At 39.4% G+C, this 19,483-nt stretch overlaps 1 protein-coding gene across 1 annotated transcript in view; it reads left to right on the top strand.

Annotated features, from left to right (window-relative positions):
- The window catches only part of PKHD1L1 (PKHD1 like 1), a 150,854-nt gene extending 142,081 nt beyond the window's left edge, over window positions 1–8,773 (top strand). The window contains exons 74-78 of the mRNA XM_036830501.1: window positions 1,213–1,364; window positions 1,764–1,910; window positions 2,249–2,402; window positions 6,415–6,675; window positions 8,687–8,773. Coding sequence (XP_036686396.1) covers window positions 1,213–1,364; window positions 1,764–1,910; window positions 2,249–2,402; window positions 6,415–6,668 — 707 coding nt within the window. The 3' untranslated portion in view covers window positions 6,669–6,675; window positions 8,687–8,773. The remainder of the gene's footprint in view (window positions 1–1,212; window positions 1,365–1,763; window positions 1,911–2,248; window positions 2,403–6,414; window positions 6,676–8,686) is intronic.
- Window positions 8,774–19,483: the final 10,710 nt, after the last annotated feature.

Genomic DNA, 19,483 nt, shown 5'->3' with positions numbered 1-19,483 from the left:
GACGTGAAGCTGCTTTGTACTGCTGCCACGTGAGCCCTCCTACCTGGGAAGCCATCTTGCAGGAGAGTGTGTGGAGGGAGTGGCGGGGGGAGCCCGCTAGACGGCCATTTACCCCAAAGAGTCTGAATCAACCAAAGACACCTTTCCAATGGACAGGGACTGAAATTCCCCAAGAGTGTGCTTTTCAAAGTGTCGCGTGAGACCTGCTGCCCGAGAGCGTTGCCTCCTTCTTCCCGAGCACGCTAAGCTTCAGGGCTTAGCCTTCATGGAAGAAACTCAATGATTGAAGTCCGTAAGGCATGACTGTGGATGCGGAAGAATCGTAGGTGCTAGAATCGTAGGAACAGTACACCAAAACATCCTGGCTGCGGTTTCTTAAACGATCACTCTGACTACAGTGTATGGAACGGAGTGCAAGAGGGAGGGAATGGAGACAAGAAAGCCAGTTTAAAAGCTGTTTTAGTATCTCTGCTGCTGCTGGGTTAAGTAGGATTTGGGCAATGGAGGCAGATTTAGAAATTGAGAACTGATTAAATGGTGTGGGGGAGAGGTGAAGTAGAAGAAGGGTTCAAGCAAGAGTTCCAGGCTTCTGACAAAAGGAGTACAGCGTGTAGAGGTGTCCCTTCATAACGTAAGGAGCATTAGGGGGACAGTAGGTTTAAGAGGAACTGCCAAGCTAGAAAAAGGGAACAGAAACTACCTACAATGTTAGAATTAACCTTGAAAATTGTCAATGTCCAGAGCAAATAACAATTTTTTGTTAGTAATTTAATGCTAACGTTAGCAACTGATTAATTCATACTACAAATCCGATGATGTTAATTATCCTTCCATTCCACAATTAACACTCAATCTTTAAAAAGTGATATGTGATGATAGACATACATGATAGTACTTCACTTCTAAACAAAAGATGACAGAGGAAAGTAGTTTTCTCAGCATGCTCTCACTCATTTTTCTTGAATTTATTTTATCTACCTTTGTTTTTTCTTTAATTCCAGCTTAAGAAACATATTCTACTGAGTTTTTTATTTTCCTGACCTCCTTAGTATGACTTAGTCATGTTTAGCTCATGTACAGTTAGAGAGCTGTAGAATTCTATAATGTGGATGGAGCGAGCAGCACAAACATAAACGAAAGTGAGATATTCTCACGTGTTCGCACTATTCCATATTCTTATAATCCACATGTCATAACACTGTTTCCTCATAGGTCAGATGCAGTTATCTGAACTCCAAGAAATTGCTGGTTCTCTTGGAAAAGCTGTAATTTTAGGAAAAACCAGTAGTATCCTTGGATTTAATATCTCTTCCATGTCTATTACCAGTCCTATCCCCAGCCCAAGTGATTCTGGCTGGATTAAGGTAAGAAAATGTGACTAGAAAAATGCATTTTAGCTATTTAAGATGTTGCTTATTTCTTATTTTAACTATTTTTCTATTTCAATACAATAATTTAGAGGGCATGTCTTTCTAATTTATTGTTGGTTATTTTTTTACAGTATTACTAAAATGATAAAGTAGTTGAAAAAGGAGCCTATCTTCTAAAAATTATGTATTGGTATAAAATGTGCTTTGCTTTGACTATTTACAACAATGTTTCATAAATTTGCTCTAGAGGAAATATTATAATAATATTGACTCAACGTATTAAACATACTTTTAAATAAACAATGATATAACATTTAGCCTGGCTAAGATGAGTTTGCTACTGAATGTAGTTTATCATGTGAAAACCACTTCATCACTCATGACCATTTACAGGTGACTGCCCAACCGGTTGAAAGGTTTGCATTTCCTGTTCATCATGTGGCCTTTTTGTCCTCGCTGTCAGTGATCACTCAGCCGGTGGCAACACAGCTGGGACAGCCATTTTCTCAGCAACCTTCCGTAAAGGCAGTAGATGCTGATGTAAGTTATAACTCAAAGATTTACTTAAGTGGAAGAATTAAGCTATAAATTCTGGAGGGTGAACCGACTTCACTAATCCTGGTAGACTGGCAACCTAAGGATTGCACTGTCTCTTCAAAGTTGGACTAATATCTATGCATATCACCTTTTGCTGTTTTAAAAATGTTTCTTTTCAGTGAATTTGCTCCACTGCCCAAACTCTTTGTGCAGGAAAAGGAGCTTCTATAGATTTAAAATTTGAAATGAGGCATTAAAAAAAATAAAGTTCCAAATATCTTTCTTAAAAAAAGCATGGGAACAGGACAATTGTTATAATTCTCTACTATTTTTTTCTTTAGGGTAATTGTGTATCAGTTGGGATTACTTCACTAACTTTGAAGGCCGTACTAAAGGACTCCAGTAATAACCAAATCAGTGGTCTTAGTGGAAATACAACAATTCCATTTAGCAGCTGTTGGGCCAACTACACAGATCTTACTCTTCTTAGAACAGGTGAGTGTACTATTTTGGATCCTCACATATATACCCATAAATAGGGACAATTATAATTTCCTTTTAATGAACAAAGCAGTCTATACTACACTGGTCAATAAATTATAGAAATCAGAATGTCTAGCTTACAAAAATATATTTAATATGCACAACAAAGTGAAAAATAAAATAAGCAATTAAGGGAATTAAAACAGGTAACTTGAGGATGTACATCAAAATTATATCATGATTCGTATTTTCTTCTTTATCCATGTGTGTATTTTTCTAAATTTTCTCACTATGTATGTATGACATTTATAATAAGAAAACTTAATATATAGATTTTTCAAATTCAAGAAAAGAAAGGATAAATACAGTGTCATATAATTTTAATGGCCCATGCAGGAGTTCAGAGTTGGGCTGGAAGGTGGGTTCTAGTCTTTCTGAAAGCCAATGCAAAGGAGAAAACATGAACATTACCATGATTCACAGTCCTCTGCAGATAGACCAGTTGCTGTGGAGAATCACAACTTGCTCTGAGATCAGAACAAATGTCTCCTATGAGTTCTCATGAAGTATACTCATGACATCGTCAACATGTAAATACATGATACCTTCAACAGTAAATACATGTTATCTTCAACAGTAAATACAGTCATAACTTCCACAGTGAGGTTTCTTATATTATCTTCATATGGATTGATGGCATAACTCCAACTGGTAAAAGCCTTTCTACGAAGGCAAAAATGATATGTCCAAAAAACAGGTCTCTATTGATGATAGCTTATTCAGTATCGAAAAGAATGAAATACACCATGAGAGAAAACAGCCTTATGATGATGCTTACCCATGGAAGGCAGAAAAATCAGGTCATCAAGGACAACACAGAGCCACTGGATCAACCTCCTCTGAAGTTCAAGCAATCGCCAGATTTAACAAATTTGACCTCATCATTAAATAGCTACAAACTGAAAAAAAAAGAAAAGAATGAAATAGACTCCTTGTATTGGAGACAGGCCTCCATTAATCTGTTTACCTCAACCTTTATAGGCCCTAACTCCTGAAGAAGTTTTATTGTGGTCCTCACTCTTCTAAGCACTGTTATTTCAAACACACACCCACACTAAAGGTCAGAATAGAAACCAAAGTAAAGAGTAAGAGAAGTTAAAGAATATCTAACAATAATCTGGTTTTTTTTTTCCATAAGAACTAAATATCAAAAGCTAAAATCATTCCAAAAGAATTTTTTCCTTATTTGTTGTTTCCTCGTGCTTTGATGATGCCCTACACCAGATAAGTTTGATCTGCCTACTGGGCAGCAATATCTCAACCTAGAGTTTGATGGGAATCCAGTGGCAATGAGTTCAACATTGTGCTCTGGGACAAGTACCTGGAGTGTCCAGTAAGCCTGGTGACTAAGGACAGAGCCTAATTCCTTAACAGTCAGCCTAAATGGCAGTAGGACTGGGACCCTTTTATGGGAAATGAGGAACTTGACAAGAACCCTGCCTGAGAGAAGGTTGCCCACCTCCCCAGGAAGGTGGACTCAAGAGGTGCGCAGTGACAAAGACCCAACCTGAGGATCAAGGTCTCCAAACTACCACTTCCAAAGGCAGTGTTCCAAAGTAACCAGGGTCACTGGAGTGCTGAAGCAGTAATGTAGGTTTTGATGTTTTTGTGATAACAAAATAGTGCTCTCCTTTTATCCAGTATATTTCCTTTAAGAGTTCAAAGCTTCCCTTAGAGTGTCTATCTTATTTGCTATGGAGAACAGTCATTGTTTCTAATTCCCTTCCTTCCTGCCTGCCTGCCTTCCTTCCTTCCTTCCTTCCTTCCTTATTTCTTGCTTTCTGTCTTGCTTTTTTTCCATCAAGTGTAGGGTTTCAGTTCTCTGGTTGTGTATAGTAAGGAAGGTCAAATACAGTCATCTCTTTATTATTTTTAAATCAGTTAGCCAGTTTTTAGATTAACTGTAAAACTGCAGTAACAACAAAGCATATGTAAGAAAATGAATAAAGCGTCTTTCTTGTAACACTTTCTGGTAGGTATCCCACTTAATTACTGCACTGTGGGAAATCCCCTTGCAGATTAGGCCAGCCTGACCCAGTGGCACCACACCCTCTTCTACTTATAGCTCCCTAAAGAGCAAGGCAGGGGCCACGGGGTAGAGAAGGCATGGGTTGTAGTTTCTCACACAGAAAATAAAAATGTGAGAATTAGGTAAGAAAAAAGTGGAAGAAGAAAATAAACAGCTGAGACTGCATCTTTTGAACAATCTGGATTAAAATAATATTACTAATGGATAATAACATTTGGGACACGTTTATTTAGCAACCTATGTGATACACAGCGCTTGTTTCAGTTTCTAATGCTACTTAACAAACCAGCCCTAAATCTAATGGCTCAAAACAACAATGATTTCATTTGCTCACAATAATGTGGGTCAGGAATTTGGGATGGTTCATCTCTGTTTGATGATGTCTGGGCCTTCAGCTGGGATGGCTTGATTGGAGTCGTGTCACTGAGGTTTTGATCTTGGATTTTGGCTGAGTTCTTCACTTCTCCTCCGTGGAGTGGCCTCTCCACTAGCCTAGCCTGGCATTCCTCACAATACTGCAGGAGAAAAAAACATAAAAACAAAGCAAAAATATCTAAATTCTTCACACATCAAAATCTTTAAGAAAAAAATATGCCTGCCACAAAAATTCAGTTTTTTCAAACTGGAAAAAAGGAAAGACTTAAAAACACCATTGTCAGGAATTGTAACAGTGGCAGAAAATTCTATGGAACAATGTCTATCCACCTTGAAAGTTATAGAATGCATTGCTATAGAAAGCACAATGTGGTCAATATATTCTCTCCTGGAAAAGAAAAGACGAATGAAAACAGACATTATTTTTTTTTAAGATAATAGAAAAAAAACAGAAGAATGAAAACTTTGGAATTATGCCAAGTATTGCACATTCTGCTCTGTATGGTAACTACTATTTTTTTTTTAATTTGGCAGTTCACTTTATTTTTATTTATTTTTTTTTACATCTTTATTGGAGTATAATTGCTTTACAATGTTGTGTTAGTTTCTGCTGTATAACAAAGTCAATCAGCTATATATATACATATATCCCCATATTCCCTCCCTCTTGAGCCTCCCTCCCACCCTCCCTATCCCACCCCTCTAGGTGGTCACAAAACACGGAGCTGATCTCCCTGTGCTATGCGGCTGCTTCCCACTAGCTATCTATTTTACGGTAACCACTATTAATGATAGCAGTAGTCCAAGAAGAAATTACGTCATGGAAAACTATATTGTTTAACTGATATTCAAAACTGTGGGAAGATTTAACATATGGATTAAGAAATATTTAGATGGGTGTTTCACACTCTAAATATATCTAACATGTTTCTTCAAGCTTGTCTACCTTGGGTAAAAAGAAAGGGATCACGATCTTGCAACACGAAAATAGCATCTGACTTAAAGCAAATGTGGAAAACAGTTAAAAATGGTTGAGTCTAAGTCGAGGGCATATGGGTGTTTGTGGTACTATGCTTTCAACTCTTACGTTTGAAGTTTTTCAAAATAAAAAGTTCAGTATCCATCCCCACCTCCCCAAACTGAGGCTGCAGCTTCTTCACTCCTCGGTCAAGTGTATGGAGATCAGACAGAGGTTCAGTACCCTCACCTCCCTTCCCTATTGTCCTTCATTTCACCCTCACCTCCCTTCCCTACTGTCCTTCATTTCAAACAGCCTCTGGGCACTAGGAAAGAACCCCTAAGAAGTAGGTACTGATGCTGCAGAAAGAAAATCTACCCAGAGTCCTCCTGCCCATAGTTGCTGGGCAGATAGAACTCTTCTGACTCTGAGACCCTCTCTACACTTGTTTATACTTTAATTTATTTGACTAAATTTCCAAAAATACTTCGTTAGGGGTTATACAGTATTTGTAAGTCAATGAAAACCCAATCGGAATTGTACGACAACAAGCAAATAATAAAAGGAAGTCAGACACTGTGATGATTTTTTTTTTGCCCTAGGAAAAGATTTTAAGATTGAATTTATCCTGGATGGCGTCGTTCAGGTGGAGTCCAGGACTTTCAGCCTAGCCGCGCAGTCTGTCTCCAGCAGTGGCAGCAGCGGCAGCGGCGGTGGCAGCAGCAGTAGCAGCAGCAACAGCAAAGTGTCTACTGTGGGCACAGCTGCCCAGATAGTGACTACAGTAGTCAGCTGTCTGGTGGGAAGAGTGTTGCTCTTGGAAATATTTACGACTGCAGTTTTGATTTTGAACTGAATTCTCGGTAAGCACAGTTCACTTTTTCTCTGTTTGTCTCCACATACTGAGGTACCAGAAAATGTTTACTAAATAAAGACTGAGTGCAGCATGGCACCACAGACAGAAAGACACAATCTCAGCCATTGAGAAAGTTAGAGCTTCAATGGTAGAGACAAGACCACCCTACGGAAATGTTTTTCACACTATAGGATGGCGTATAAGAGTGTGGGGAATGAGAAATGCATGTTACATCAGGACTCTTTCAGTTGCAAAGGGCAGAAGCTCAGCTCCAATTGGTTTAGGCAGTAAAGTGAACTCACTTAATGGAGAAGTCCAGAAGTAGTCTGATTTCTGCCACAGTGAGAACCAAGGGCTCAAATGGCATCATCTAGAACCTGTGTCTCTCCATCTCTCAGCTCCATTCTTCTTGGTGGCAGATTCACTCCCAGGCAGACTCTTCATCAGGCGCCCCAACCCTCATGGTACAGGTACCACCAGCATCTTCATGTTTAAAGTCTTCTGGCCCAACAGCTAATCCAGAAAGAGCAAACCTCTTTCCCAGCACTTCCAGCAAAAGTCCCAAAGCTATGTCATTGACCTGGCTTGGGCCACATACCCATTCCTGAACCATTCGCTGTGGCCACGAGTTGCCGTGAATTTGAGATGGGGGTAATAATTTAGAAGAATACTGAAGTATTTCAGTAGTAAAAGCCAAGACTAGATTTTAAATTTAAAAATAAATAAGGTCAGGATGAAAGGAAACAATAAGGCTGGTTCTGGGAGTAGCAGAACAACTGGAGGCTGGGACGTCAGGAGGAAATAATCCGTTCTTCCCTCCTCATGGTAGAAACTAATTAGAAACCAGCTGTCAAGGGAGAAGGACGCTTTGAAGAGACCCAGCCCTGGCCTCTTACAGCTAATATAGCAGGGTGGGTTTGGAGCTGAGGGACAAAAGGTAAAGACCAACACATAAGTTATTGTATTTTAATGCCTGTTTTCCTGTCTCCAGAACTCTAATAAAAGTAAAACTTGTTGTCTATTTTATAATAGCATGATAGGTATTGCTTAAGTTCATTTGTTTCTTCCCAGAAGCATTAAAATATAAGGTATAAGTACTCTTTATTATATATTTGTTCATTTTGTGTTTCCTCATTAAATGCATTTTTTTCCTAAATATCTTCACTGACTTTCTTCCTACTTGTACTTGACAACTTTGGGATTTTACAAAATTCAGAAAATTCTATTTTCAAGTCATTAGTAAATGATATTCTTCTTGGTGTTTTTTAGGACATTTTTTTCAGATAAAAAGTTAATCAACAGCTTCCCCTTTGCTACTAAATAATCTATCATTCTTCAGTTAAGACATAAGAAAACTTAAACACTATTGTCTTAGTCCTTTCAGGCTGCTATAACAAAATACCAAAGAGTGAGTGGCTTAAAAACAACAGAAATTTATTTCTCACAATTCTGGAGGCCGAAGTCTGAGGTCAGGGTGCCAGCATGGTCAAATGAGGCCCCTCTTCTGGGTTGCAGACTGTATCTTTACATGGTGTAAGGGGGAGGTTGTTCTGTGGGGTCTCTTATAAAAATACTAATCCCATTCATGAGGGCTCCACCCTCAAGACCTAAGCACCTATCAAAGGCTCTACCTCCTAATACCATCACATTGGACACTAGGCTTTAAAACATATGAATTTGGGGGTGGGGCACGTTCAAATCATAGCCCATTGATGAAATGAAATTATGGGTTTTTTATAACTTTTCATTCTGAATTAACAGTATTTTACTTTTAAGAGACTTATGAAATTATACTAAATAAAATGACAAAACTTGAATGTGAAAAATACAATATATAAGCACCACTATTCTCTCTCCATGGTTCCACACAAGAGCACATTAAATTGGTAAACTCTGAAATACTAAGTTTTGCCTTATTAACCATACCATGAAATATTAGAAAAAGCTAAAATTAATAAAACATATTTTAAAATCACACTGTATTTTCTTAAAAAATTTGTATTGTTTTTGCTTTTCAGGAAGCAACTGAAGTGCTATTCTGAAGAACAGGTTGAAACACAAATACAAGAACTGCTTATTTAAGAGCTATTTTGTTGCACAACAAGAAAAAGTCTATAGCATTTTCAAGAAAATATACTAAAAATATTTTTGTAATATATAAAATGTATTACTTAGCTTTAATCACAAAAATCAAATTTCTTCAAAATACAGATTTCTTTTGATTCCTTATGTTTGTATGTACTTATTTCATCAAGAAAAAAAAAACTTTTGGAAATTTTTGATTTGTAAGCAGACATACCACCTCCAAGTTACTGTACCAACAAATCATGAAATACTTTAAATAGTTGAAAGAGCCTTCTAGTTTTGACTTAACATCTTTAGATCAGATTGGAAGCATTCTGAATTTTTGTATGTACCGGGAGATCTGTTTTTCTCTATCCATTCATAAGACTCTAATTTTCAAAGATCTAAGCCATTTTAATTTCTAAGGATTCTGGAGAAATGAGATTGTTTTAGACAATCTCATTTCAGATTGTCAAAGTTGCTGTTTTTCAGATCCACAGGAATCCCAGGAATTCTAGATTATCCTAGATTTCTGGGCCTGCCAACCCTGGCCAGTCCTCTAAGAAGAGTTTCATTGGTGTCCCTTGTTTGAACAAGTCCAAACTCCTCTACTTACCCCTCCTTCCCACTCAAAACTGTCACTACTAAGAGTGTGACCTCCTGCAACCCAAGGCTACACCAGAAGAGATACTTATTTTCAAGAGGATAAAATTAGGGAATGCAAAAAAAAGGCCACAAATTAATGTAGCTAAACTAACCAAAAGCTCTCATACTATAAAAATTGCACTTTTTACTCAGAAAAGTCTAAAGAAAATGCTAAATTTAGAGGAATAACCCCAATCAAGGCTTTGTGGCCATGTCCTGAGCAAGTAGAGTTGGTATTCACAAAAGTTACCTTCCAGCAAGTGACACTCAGGAAGCATTTGGAACAGCTGAGAGAATTCAATGAAACCCAGAGGTTTTCCTACTGTGTACCATTTCCTAGAATGCTCGCCCCAGGTCATTGTTAACCTTGCTTAAAAAATTATTAACATCTACCATGTAGTAAATCCAAATATCTTTGTATATATTTGGCATTTTATTCAGTCAAACAAACATCTATTTAACATTTGCTAGATACCAGGCATTCTAGTGAGAAGACTACAGGAATAAGATGCTGTCTTCACCTTCCAAGAGTCTACAAGGTAGTTGAGGAAATAGTGGTGGAAAAGGTGATACACAAAACACAGAGATACAGTATCATATGTGAGAGAAAGAGACATAGGGTGCTGTAGGGGCACAGAGGAGGGGCACTTGGCTGGGGGTAGGAGCATCCTGTGAGGATGGAGATGGATGAGGGACAGATTCCAGAAGAATATGATACCTGAGATGAGTGGTGAGGAATAAAGCATGAGATTAGCCAAGGAAGAGTGTCCTGACAGAAGGTGTGGTGGTAAGAACAAAGGCTGAAATACCATTAGATAGTGAGTTCCTTGAAGGCAGTAAGGCTCTCCCTTAGTAAGCATTTCTCTTGCCCTCTCACGAAATGTCTGGCACTAGTAGATGCAGACTCACTGTTTAGTGGATGAATGAAGCATGGAGCACGGGGAAATCAAGAAGCCGTCTCATGTTACTGGAGCACCAGTACACTCCCTTCATGAGGAACAGCTTTCATGTCCAGAGAGCACGAATTAGACCACACCACTGGTTAATTGAGGACTCTCATACTTCCCTCAGTTCCAACCTCAGAGGGATGAGAAAGCTCTACCACTAAAATGGGGAGGAGGAGAGAGAGAGAGACCCAACAAGAAAGACTTAAAAATCAAGTTTTCTAATGCAAATTCAGTTTACTGTCCATTTCAGGACATTTCCTTTCACTGAGAAAACTAAATTCCAAGAACTACAATTGTAGCATCTATGGAACAAATTCCTACATTCGGTTTCTGGGAGATGCAAAAATATTCTTCACATCTGAACACTGTGAAAGCCACAAAATTGGCCACTATCTGTAGTCCTTCCTTACCTCAAGTTTTAATTCAGTCCACTGGAAACTTTTTGTCAAAAATTTTCCATAGATTTTTAATAAAGAACTTTTCTAATGTAACAGAGCTAGGGCTTGTGGGCCTGTGGCACAAAAAGCCAAACTCTGACAGGGGATGTTTGCTGCAAAGTAAGGATTTATTTGCAGGGTGCCAAGCAAAGAGAAAGGGCAGCTCATGTTCGAAAGACTCCCGAACTCCCTGATGGCTTTTAAGCAAGTGTTAGGGGAGAGGGTCTTAGGATGCCTGATCAGCTCCTGGACATTCTGGCTCATTGGTTGGTGGTGAGGTGATGTTTCCGGAATCTCATTGGTTGGTGGCTCCAGTCAGTCTGGGGTCTATGTGCTTGTGGTCAGCATGTGGTCACCATCCTCCACTGGGTGGGGGGTGGGGGGGGTGGTCTTAGTTTTTACTAAACAACTCATAGATACGCATCTGATTGTTATTTATATTCCTTCAGCAGGAACTAGGAGTCGAGTCTTGTGCCTCTGTTGCTCTAATCATTAACTGTTCCAGTCTGCTCTTTGGAACTTAGTGAAGGCCTAGGAGCCTAAAGCCTTTTTTCTGCAAATAAGAAATGGGGGACATGGAGGGGCTTTTGTACCTGGGAAGGCCCCACAGGGTTCTGCTTGGTTTCGGTCCCCCTTTTTCTTTGATACTCCTCCATCCTGAGGGGAACAGGGGTGGGACAAGAAAGGGAGTAAAGTTTTAGATAGAGAGATTAACCATAAACTTCGCAGGGGAGCTCAGTTTTAAGGGGACTGGGTTTCACTAATACAAGTCATTTGAGAATAAAAGGAATTTCTAAATTTTTGCTTCTTAGCCACAGACTTTGTTAAGAAGTTCCTGATTTAACTTCTTTAGGTTTCTGGCTGTCTGCTTTTAAAATTTTTCTAAAGTTATTATAGTACACACCCATAATTATTTATGCCAGATAAATTGCAATTTTAACTTCGAGTTTTTAAAATGCCTAATTGTTAAAAATCCGTGGGCAGTACAGCTTCACATAGCCTTCATTCACAAGCTGGCCACTTTTTTTTTTTTTTTTTTTTTTAATTTTTTTTTTAACAATCCTGTCTTAGAAATTTGTGTTTAAATTTTTAAAAATACTTCTAAACGTAGCAAGTGGGTATTTAGCTGTTGAGCAAGTCATTTAAAAATACTTTGTGTGTTAGTACTGTTTCTCCAGGATCTGAAAGATTCATAAAGTAAATATGATGTTCCCATTTTGGTCAATATAAGGAACAGAGAATAAAGAGGTAGTAAGAATATCTTCCTGTATTTCTGATAATAAGTGAAACATTTATATCTTGTACTATTGTCTCTACTCTTTTCTCAGCTGCATCACCTTCTGATCATTGCAATGATTTCTAGGTGGTCTACCTACTTTTACCTCTTCTCCATTTTATCCTGAAGAGTGCTAGCTAAAATACTACTAGTACTACTACTAATAGTAATAACAATAACAATAATTAAAGATTTACCACATCTTTACTACACTGAGTGTTCTACGTGGACTCTTTCCTTACATTTATGCTATGAAGATATTATCCCCTTTTCCAGATGAGGAAGCAATACCTAAAAAGATTAAATTAAATGCCCCAGTTCACAGAGCTTTTAATGGTAAAGCTGGGATTCAAATCTAACTCCAGATCTCAGCTCCAACATTTAATTCCTCCCACTTTTCCCCAAGCAGGAGAAAGTGTTTCATTGTGAAGAGAGCTTTTAGAAAAACATATTTAGGTCCAAATTCCTGTTCAAATTCTAGTTTAAATTTTACCACCTCTATGCCCTCAGACAAGTTCTTAGTCTCCTTTATTTTCAGTATCTTCACCTATAAAATGTGGGAAATATCTACCTTGCAGTGTGGTATTTGAGGACCGATTACCATATATAAGGCACCTAACCCAGTGCCCAACAGATGGTAAGCTCTCAGTAAAAGGTAGCCACTCCTGTTATTGTTATGACCATAGTGTTGCCTATATTACATCATTCGCTGGCCCATAAACCATTAGGCTCCTTATTGTACCAGAACAGTACCTAGCATGTAATGAACACCATGTGAGTGTTAATTATTAGAATCACTGGCAGGGTACAGGGCCATGAAGAACAAAGACTTTCTCAGCCGTAAGTGCAGCGAGAAATGACCAATTTGTGTACAGTGAGTTTTTATAACGAACCTTGTGGCATATTCTAGGAACTTTCCTTAAAAGATGGCTATTATGCATCCCTTTGCCCTTCTTCATCCTTTCCTGTTTTTCCCACCTAATGGACCAAGACGTCTCCTTGCACCAGGAAAACAAATGCCAGCCCCTTTGGGGAGGGTATAGAGAGCTCAGCTAAGAAGAGTTTGGGCCCCTGACCATACCAGCCTTTGCTCTTTCAGGGTTTCATTGCTACTCGGCCAGAGTCCTAATCCTAACTGATATATCTCCTGGTTTCATCAGATTCCTGAGGTGGCAAAACATGAAAGGAACAAGAGAATAGGGAATTCATCCTTCCTACAGGGGAAGGTGGGCAGAGACAATGCCAGGGCAAGGAAATTGTTTCAAATAGCTCATAGTGTTTTTTTTGTTTTTTTTTTTTTAATTTATTTTTGGCTGTGTTGGGTCTTGGTTGCTGTGCGTGGGCTTTCTCTAGTTGCGGTGAGCAGGGGCTACTCTTCATTGTGGTGTGTGGGCTTCTCACTGCGGTGGCTTCTCTTGTTGTGGAGCACAGGCCCTAGGCATGTGGTCTTCAGTAGTTGTGGCTCGCGGGCTCTAGATCGTAGGCTCAGTAGTTGTGGCGCACGGGCTTAGTTGCTCCTCGGCATGTGGGATCTTCCCGGACCAGGGCTCGAACCCGTGTCCCCTGCATTGGCAGGCAGATTCTTAACCACTGCACCACCAGGCAAGTCCCAGCTCATACATTTTTGAACTTATTATCTGTATCCTCCAAAACAGAGATGCTTAAACCTTGATCTGAATCCATGTGTATTTGGTTTGGGAAACCCATCAGAAACCATTGGAGGAGGACTTCCCAGGTGGCCCAGTGGTTAAGAATCTGCCTGCCAATGCAGGGGACACGGGTTTGATCCCTGGTCTGGGAAGATCCCACATGCCGTGGAGCAACTAAGCCCATGTGCCACAACTACTGAGCCTGTGCTCTAGAGCCCGCGAGCCACAACTACTGAGCCCACGTGCTGCAACTACTGAAGCCCACGCGCCTAGAGCCTGTGCTCTGCAACAAGAGAAGCCACCGCAATGAGAAGCCCACGCACCGCAACGAAGAGTAGCCCCGGCTCGCCGCAACTAGAGAAAGCCTGCGCGCAGAAACAAAGACCGAACACAGCCAAAAATAAATAAATAAATAAATAAATTTTAAAACATTAAAAAAAAAAAAAAAAAAAACCATTGGAGGATCACACCCTTCTTCCATTCTCATCAGTGGGCATTTTCAGCTTCCTCAGGTTGGCACCAGCTGACAAGAAGTGTGCAATCTCTAGTGAAAGAAACATAAAGAGTTATCCCCGCCAACTTTACCTCCCCAGAGAGTAGCTACAGACACGATGTGTAAGACCAAAAAAGAAGGGGCCCGCTGTCAGGGTTATAGTAGGTATTGATACTCGAATACTTGTGGGCAGTCTGCCCAGCTACGAACCTCTTACCACACTAGTTGCAGGCTCTGATACACTACTCTAGCTATTATGATCAGATCATGCTAAAATTAGAAAGCTCCTTAGGAAAAACTGTTCTTCCAGGAATTCTGTTTACCCTTGACAAGCTGATTTTATTAGGGTGATCCCTTTCAGTTAAGGGCTGTGTGTTCTATTGATTCCTCTAACATGCTTAGCACACACTGTGCCCATGGTTAAGTGTTGAGTAAACTGTTTAATTAAGCAAGTGAATAGACAGCATGATGAAACTTTTCCTTTATGAGATTTTTGAGATAAAGAAATCCTACCAAAATATAACAGAAATTGCACTTTACCTTGACTTACTGCCTTAACATTTCAAATAACAGTGTATAAAATTCACTCAGTTAGAGACCACTAGTTACGATTGCCATGGTAATGGGCTCTGTGCCTATGAGCAGAAAAAAATAATTCTTTTTGGGCAGGATACTTATGAGTGTGTCTGGCTATGTGGCAAGATATTTTCCTTTGGTTTTTCTTGAGAGTAATGTATGTATTTAAGCAGATGATCCTTTATACATGTAAATTCTCCCTAGGAAGAGAGAAAATAAATAAGTTCTTTATACTGAAAACTTCTAGGATGATTATAATATGGATTTAATTCTCACTTATAAAGGGTTTAATTTCAAATAAAAATTAGAGCAAGAAATACATATTTCACTGTGAGGAGGTGAGTAATTTTCACTGTATGAAATGTACATCTTATACAGACAAATGCCTTTAACAAGAATTGCTATGTCTAATATTTTAAAGGGCCAGAGGTGGTCAGAGAAGGATCCAAGAGTAGCACTTTGAAATTAAGAGATTAAAAAGCAACACTCAAGGGACTTCCCTGGCGGTCCAGTGGGTAAGATTCCTCGCTTCCACTGCAGGGGCTGCGGGATCGATCCCTGATCGGGGAACTAAGATCCCACAAACTGCGCAGCCAAAAAAAAAAAAAACCAAAAGCAACAATTGAGACACGTATCCTCCTAAGTGAATTTGCATTAATGGACAACAACAAATCTCTATTTTGAACAGGAGCATTAGCATGAAGAAGTATGTGCTTGAAAAATATTTCTATTAATCATGCGGTGACGTACTGAGCTGAACTAGAGGATCAAAGATCATTATGATAATCCTGGTGTGCTAAAATAACAGACACTGAGAAGAAAAAATGGACAAAATTTGGCAACAGATACTATCTTGAGAAAAATATCCAGTGAGTAGTGAGAAAAAGCACGGAGAGGGAAGGGTAGCATTGTAGGTGCTTTTGTTCTAATAGCTGCTCTTTCACCCTATATCTTTAAAGCAAAGGAGGCAAAGGAGGTGGGGGGTGAACTCAGAGCGCAACTTCAAAGTTGAGTGTTCCTTCCTCTTTTCCCCTTTTTAACGTGTTACTAATAAATATGTCTATTTCTGGTTGCTGATGACACAAAATTCACCTCTGTTTTCCTTAGAAGCACTATTCCTTGTAGTGAGCTAAAAGAAGATTCAGGGACTTGAAGAGGATAAACCTGTACACCTAAGAGCTTTCATTGATTTTATTGCTTTGTTTCCAACACATTTCCATGTACATTATGCCACTTACTTTGCCAAATAAATCCATAAGGCAGGAATTATTAGCCTGATTTTGCAGGTGAGAAAAGGCTCAAACGTGTTCAAGATCAAAGCCGCAATGTCCATCATGCTGTAGCTGAATGGATTAGGCTTTCATTGTTGATTCAGTGTTGCTTTAAGTTTTCAATTCACATATAAGATAAGTCATGTTATAAACTGTTATGTTATATTGGTTGAATGAATCTCAACATATTTACTGTTAGAAATAATAAATGGCATTCGATTGCCAGACCCGCTCAGATCAAGTCTACTTAACTCATAATAGAGCTGAATTATATTATAGCTCTAATAACAATATGGACAGTGCCAAGAGGTATTACATTGCTGAACCTCACTACTGAAACATAATAATGAAGAGTTCACCCCATTTGTTCATATGAATCCATTTCTAAAAAAAGACATGGATTATTTTTCTCCATTCCTATCCAGGCATCTTCTGAAGGGACTTGGTTAACTCTTAATTCTTCTTAAACCTCGGGTCTTCCTGTATTTAGCAATAAAGATTACTACTAATTAAAGATATGCTGGGGCTTCCCTGGTGGCGCAGTGGTTGAGAATCTGCCTGCCAATTCAGGGGACACGGGTTCGAGCCCTGGTCTGGGAAGATCCCACATACCGCGGAGCAACTAGGCTCGTGAGCTACAACTACTGAGCCTGCGCGTCTGGAGCCTGTGCTCCGCAACAAGAGAGGCCGCGATAGTGAGAGTCCTGCGCACCGCGATGAAGAGTGGCCCCCCGCCCGCCGCAACTAGAGAAAGCCCTCGCACAGAAACGAAGACCCAACAGAGCCAAAAATAAATAAATAAATTAAAAAAAAAGATATGCTATAGAAATAATGATGAAACATTTATTTAAATGCTTCACAGAATGTTAATTTTCTTTTAATAGAAAAGAAATTAAAAAGCTGCTTCAGGGTTTTTGGTTTCTCTATTAAGCAATTGATCCTAACTATTAAATGATGATTATGGATATTAAGAAATAAATTATGGTTTTCCATAATATTAAAATGTACTATTTTGAAAGCAAGCAAAATTCTCTAGAAGAGAAAGATCAATAAATCAATCCATGAAAATTATCACCAGATAATCCTTTGCTTTCAAATGTATCCATTCAAAACTGTCACTCTATAAGCTACAAGGCTTTGTTTTGCTTGATCAAGAAATGAATGTGACGTTATGATCCGTATTCAACCGTGAACAGCTGCTCATCAATAAAAAGCCATTAATGTCCAAGTCAGAACAGCAGGTCTAAGATTGTGCTTAAGGAAAAAACCATCCCTTTAGTGAAAAGCCAGGGAACTGAGTTGGGGAAGATCTGGAAGCCCTGGGCTGTGTTTGCAAGGTCTGCCCTACCTCCCAGGCAGGGATGGGAGGTCAGTTGATAAGACACTGCTCAGAGCCAGCTGGAGAATTCAGAACAAGGAAGCCTATCCAGGCTTTGAACTGGGAGAGTAAGTGGTGTGTTGGAAGCTGATAGAATGAAAAAAATCAAGCTGGTGATTGGGGATTGGGCAGGCAAATCAGAAGACTTAAAGTGGGCAGAATGGTCCTGACACAGAGCAGGTATAATTAACTGTACCCCATGAAAAAGAGGCAATCCAAAAAGAAATATTTCATATATCAGGTTCTATCCCTTATGCTCCTCCCGCTTGACATTTGGTGGTCCTCCTCCCCACTCCACCCAAGCCTTGGGCAGAGAACAGGACTTCAAATTGCACACTGCCAAGAGTGGTCCCCAAGCAAGACCCCAAATTATTGGCACTTATGATCCCCAATTATGGGATTACTACTCAACAACTAAAGATGATTTTTAAATATTCTTTTATAGTATTTTTAAAGTAAATTTTAAGTTTGCAGTCTTTAGCAAGCTTTCTGTTTGTTTCATTGTTGTGCTGGAAAACAAGTATTCACTATTTGTTTCTAGAAAAATATGTACCTTTTGTTTTGTTTCATTTGCAAATGGAAAATTTTATAAAGAAAACTGAGGAATAATAAAAAAAAAAGGAAGAAAAAACCATAAGGATATAATAAATAACTTGAAGCAAAGATACTCATCACTAAGGAAAAGCATTTTGAAAACATGTTCATATCAAGATGTAAACTAGCCTGGATTTTTGATTTGGGGAATCAAAAAAAATTCTAGAAATTTTGAATTATTGGAATTTAGGCATTTGAAGAGTTTAAGTAAGGGCTAGAACAGGTGTTTAAGGGACTGTGGAGGGTCAAGTGGACTTAGGGAGCTGTAGTTACTGGGAATGATTTAGTAGTAATGTAGTACTAGTAGCAGGCAGTAACAGCTCTTATTTAAGAATGCTTGCTATGCACCAGGCTCTGCCCTAAGAGCTTTGTAAGCATTGGCCATGAAGTAGGCACTATTATGGCCATTTTACTGATGAGGAAACTGAAGTTTAGGGATATAATAACTTATCCAAGGTTACACAGAATAATTCCAGAGCAAAGTAATAAACATTCTTTTTCTTCCCCTCCTGAGGATAAACAAGTTAAATTATTAATAGAAATGTGGTATAGACTGGGGTGGGGTGGAGGGGGTGGAGGTACTGGAAAGTTAAGTGGGTAGGTAAGTGCTGGTCAGGGTGACAGAACAAAGGTAGTTGTAGCCAAAAAAGAGGTAAAAAAAAAAAAAAAAGGCTGGTTGAGGAACAATTTGCATGAACAGCTTTCAGTCTTTGACTATATAAACTTCTAACCTCCCTCACCAGTCACTTTACAACAGTGGAGCAGATACTTTTCTGAGGGCCCCTTACCAACAATAGCAAAGGATCCTAGCCTTTTAATAGCATACAGGATGAAAAGAAACAAAAAACAATCAGGCTTCAAAGAGAGAACCATAGAAAAAGAACACCTTAATTTGGAAGAGTGGCTAGCTCGGTAAGCAAGCCAGGAACAAATGCAGGGACACGGTGAAGTGCCACTTTTTAACTTCCAGTTATAGGAAATTCAATCAAAATTTACTAGCAGGAGCCTAAATTCTGAATTAAACTCAGCGCTTCGCACCCCTAAAGTTGTGGAATGATTGAGATCTGGCCAGATCCATCATCTTGAGACAGCTACGACTCCCTCATTTTTTGCAATCTAAACACGTATTTCTCTTGGTCTCATCTGGTATGGGGATTCTGTGGGTTTAAGGAAAGGGGGCATGGTTGGAGCGGAGGCACTGTGTGTAGAAACTAGAGCAACACGGGACGAGCCCAGGCACTCCGAAAAATATCAGCCTGTATAGCCAGCAACGTTCACAAAAATCCTACTCCTGACCAAGCCCCGGTAGCTGCCACGCCGGCCTCCGCCGCTCACCCCGCCCCCCAACGCTCATTGGCTCTCAGCCCCGACGCCGGACCCGCAGCCTCTCGCCTATTGGGCCAGACAGGACCTGAGGCGGGGTGCGGAAACAAGAGTTTGGGACTACTGAGAGCCGCCTTCAAGGGCTAAGGAGAGGCAGGAGGT

The sequence above is a fragment of the Balaenoptera musculus genome, chromosome 17 (genome assembly GCF_009873245.2).
Source record: "Balaenoptera musculus isolate JJ_BM4_2016_0621 chromosome 17, mBalMus1.pri.v3, whole genome shotgun sequence".
NCBI classification, from domain to species: Eukaryota; Metazoa; Chordata; class Mammalia; order Artiodactyla; family Balaenopteridae; genus Balaenoptera; species Balaenoptera musculus.
This window is presented reverse-complemented; position numbering and strand designations above follow the sequence as displayed.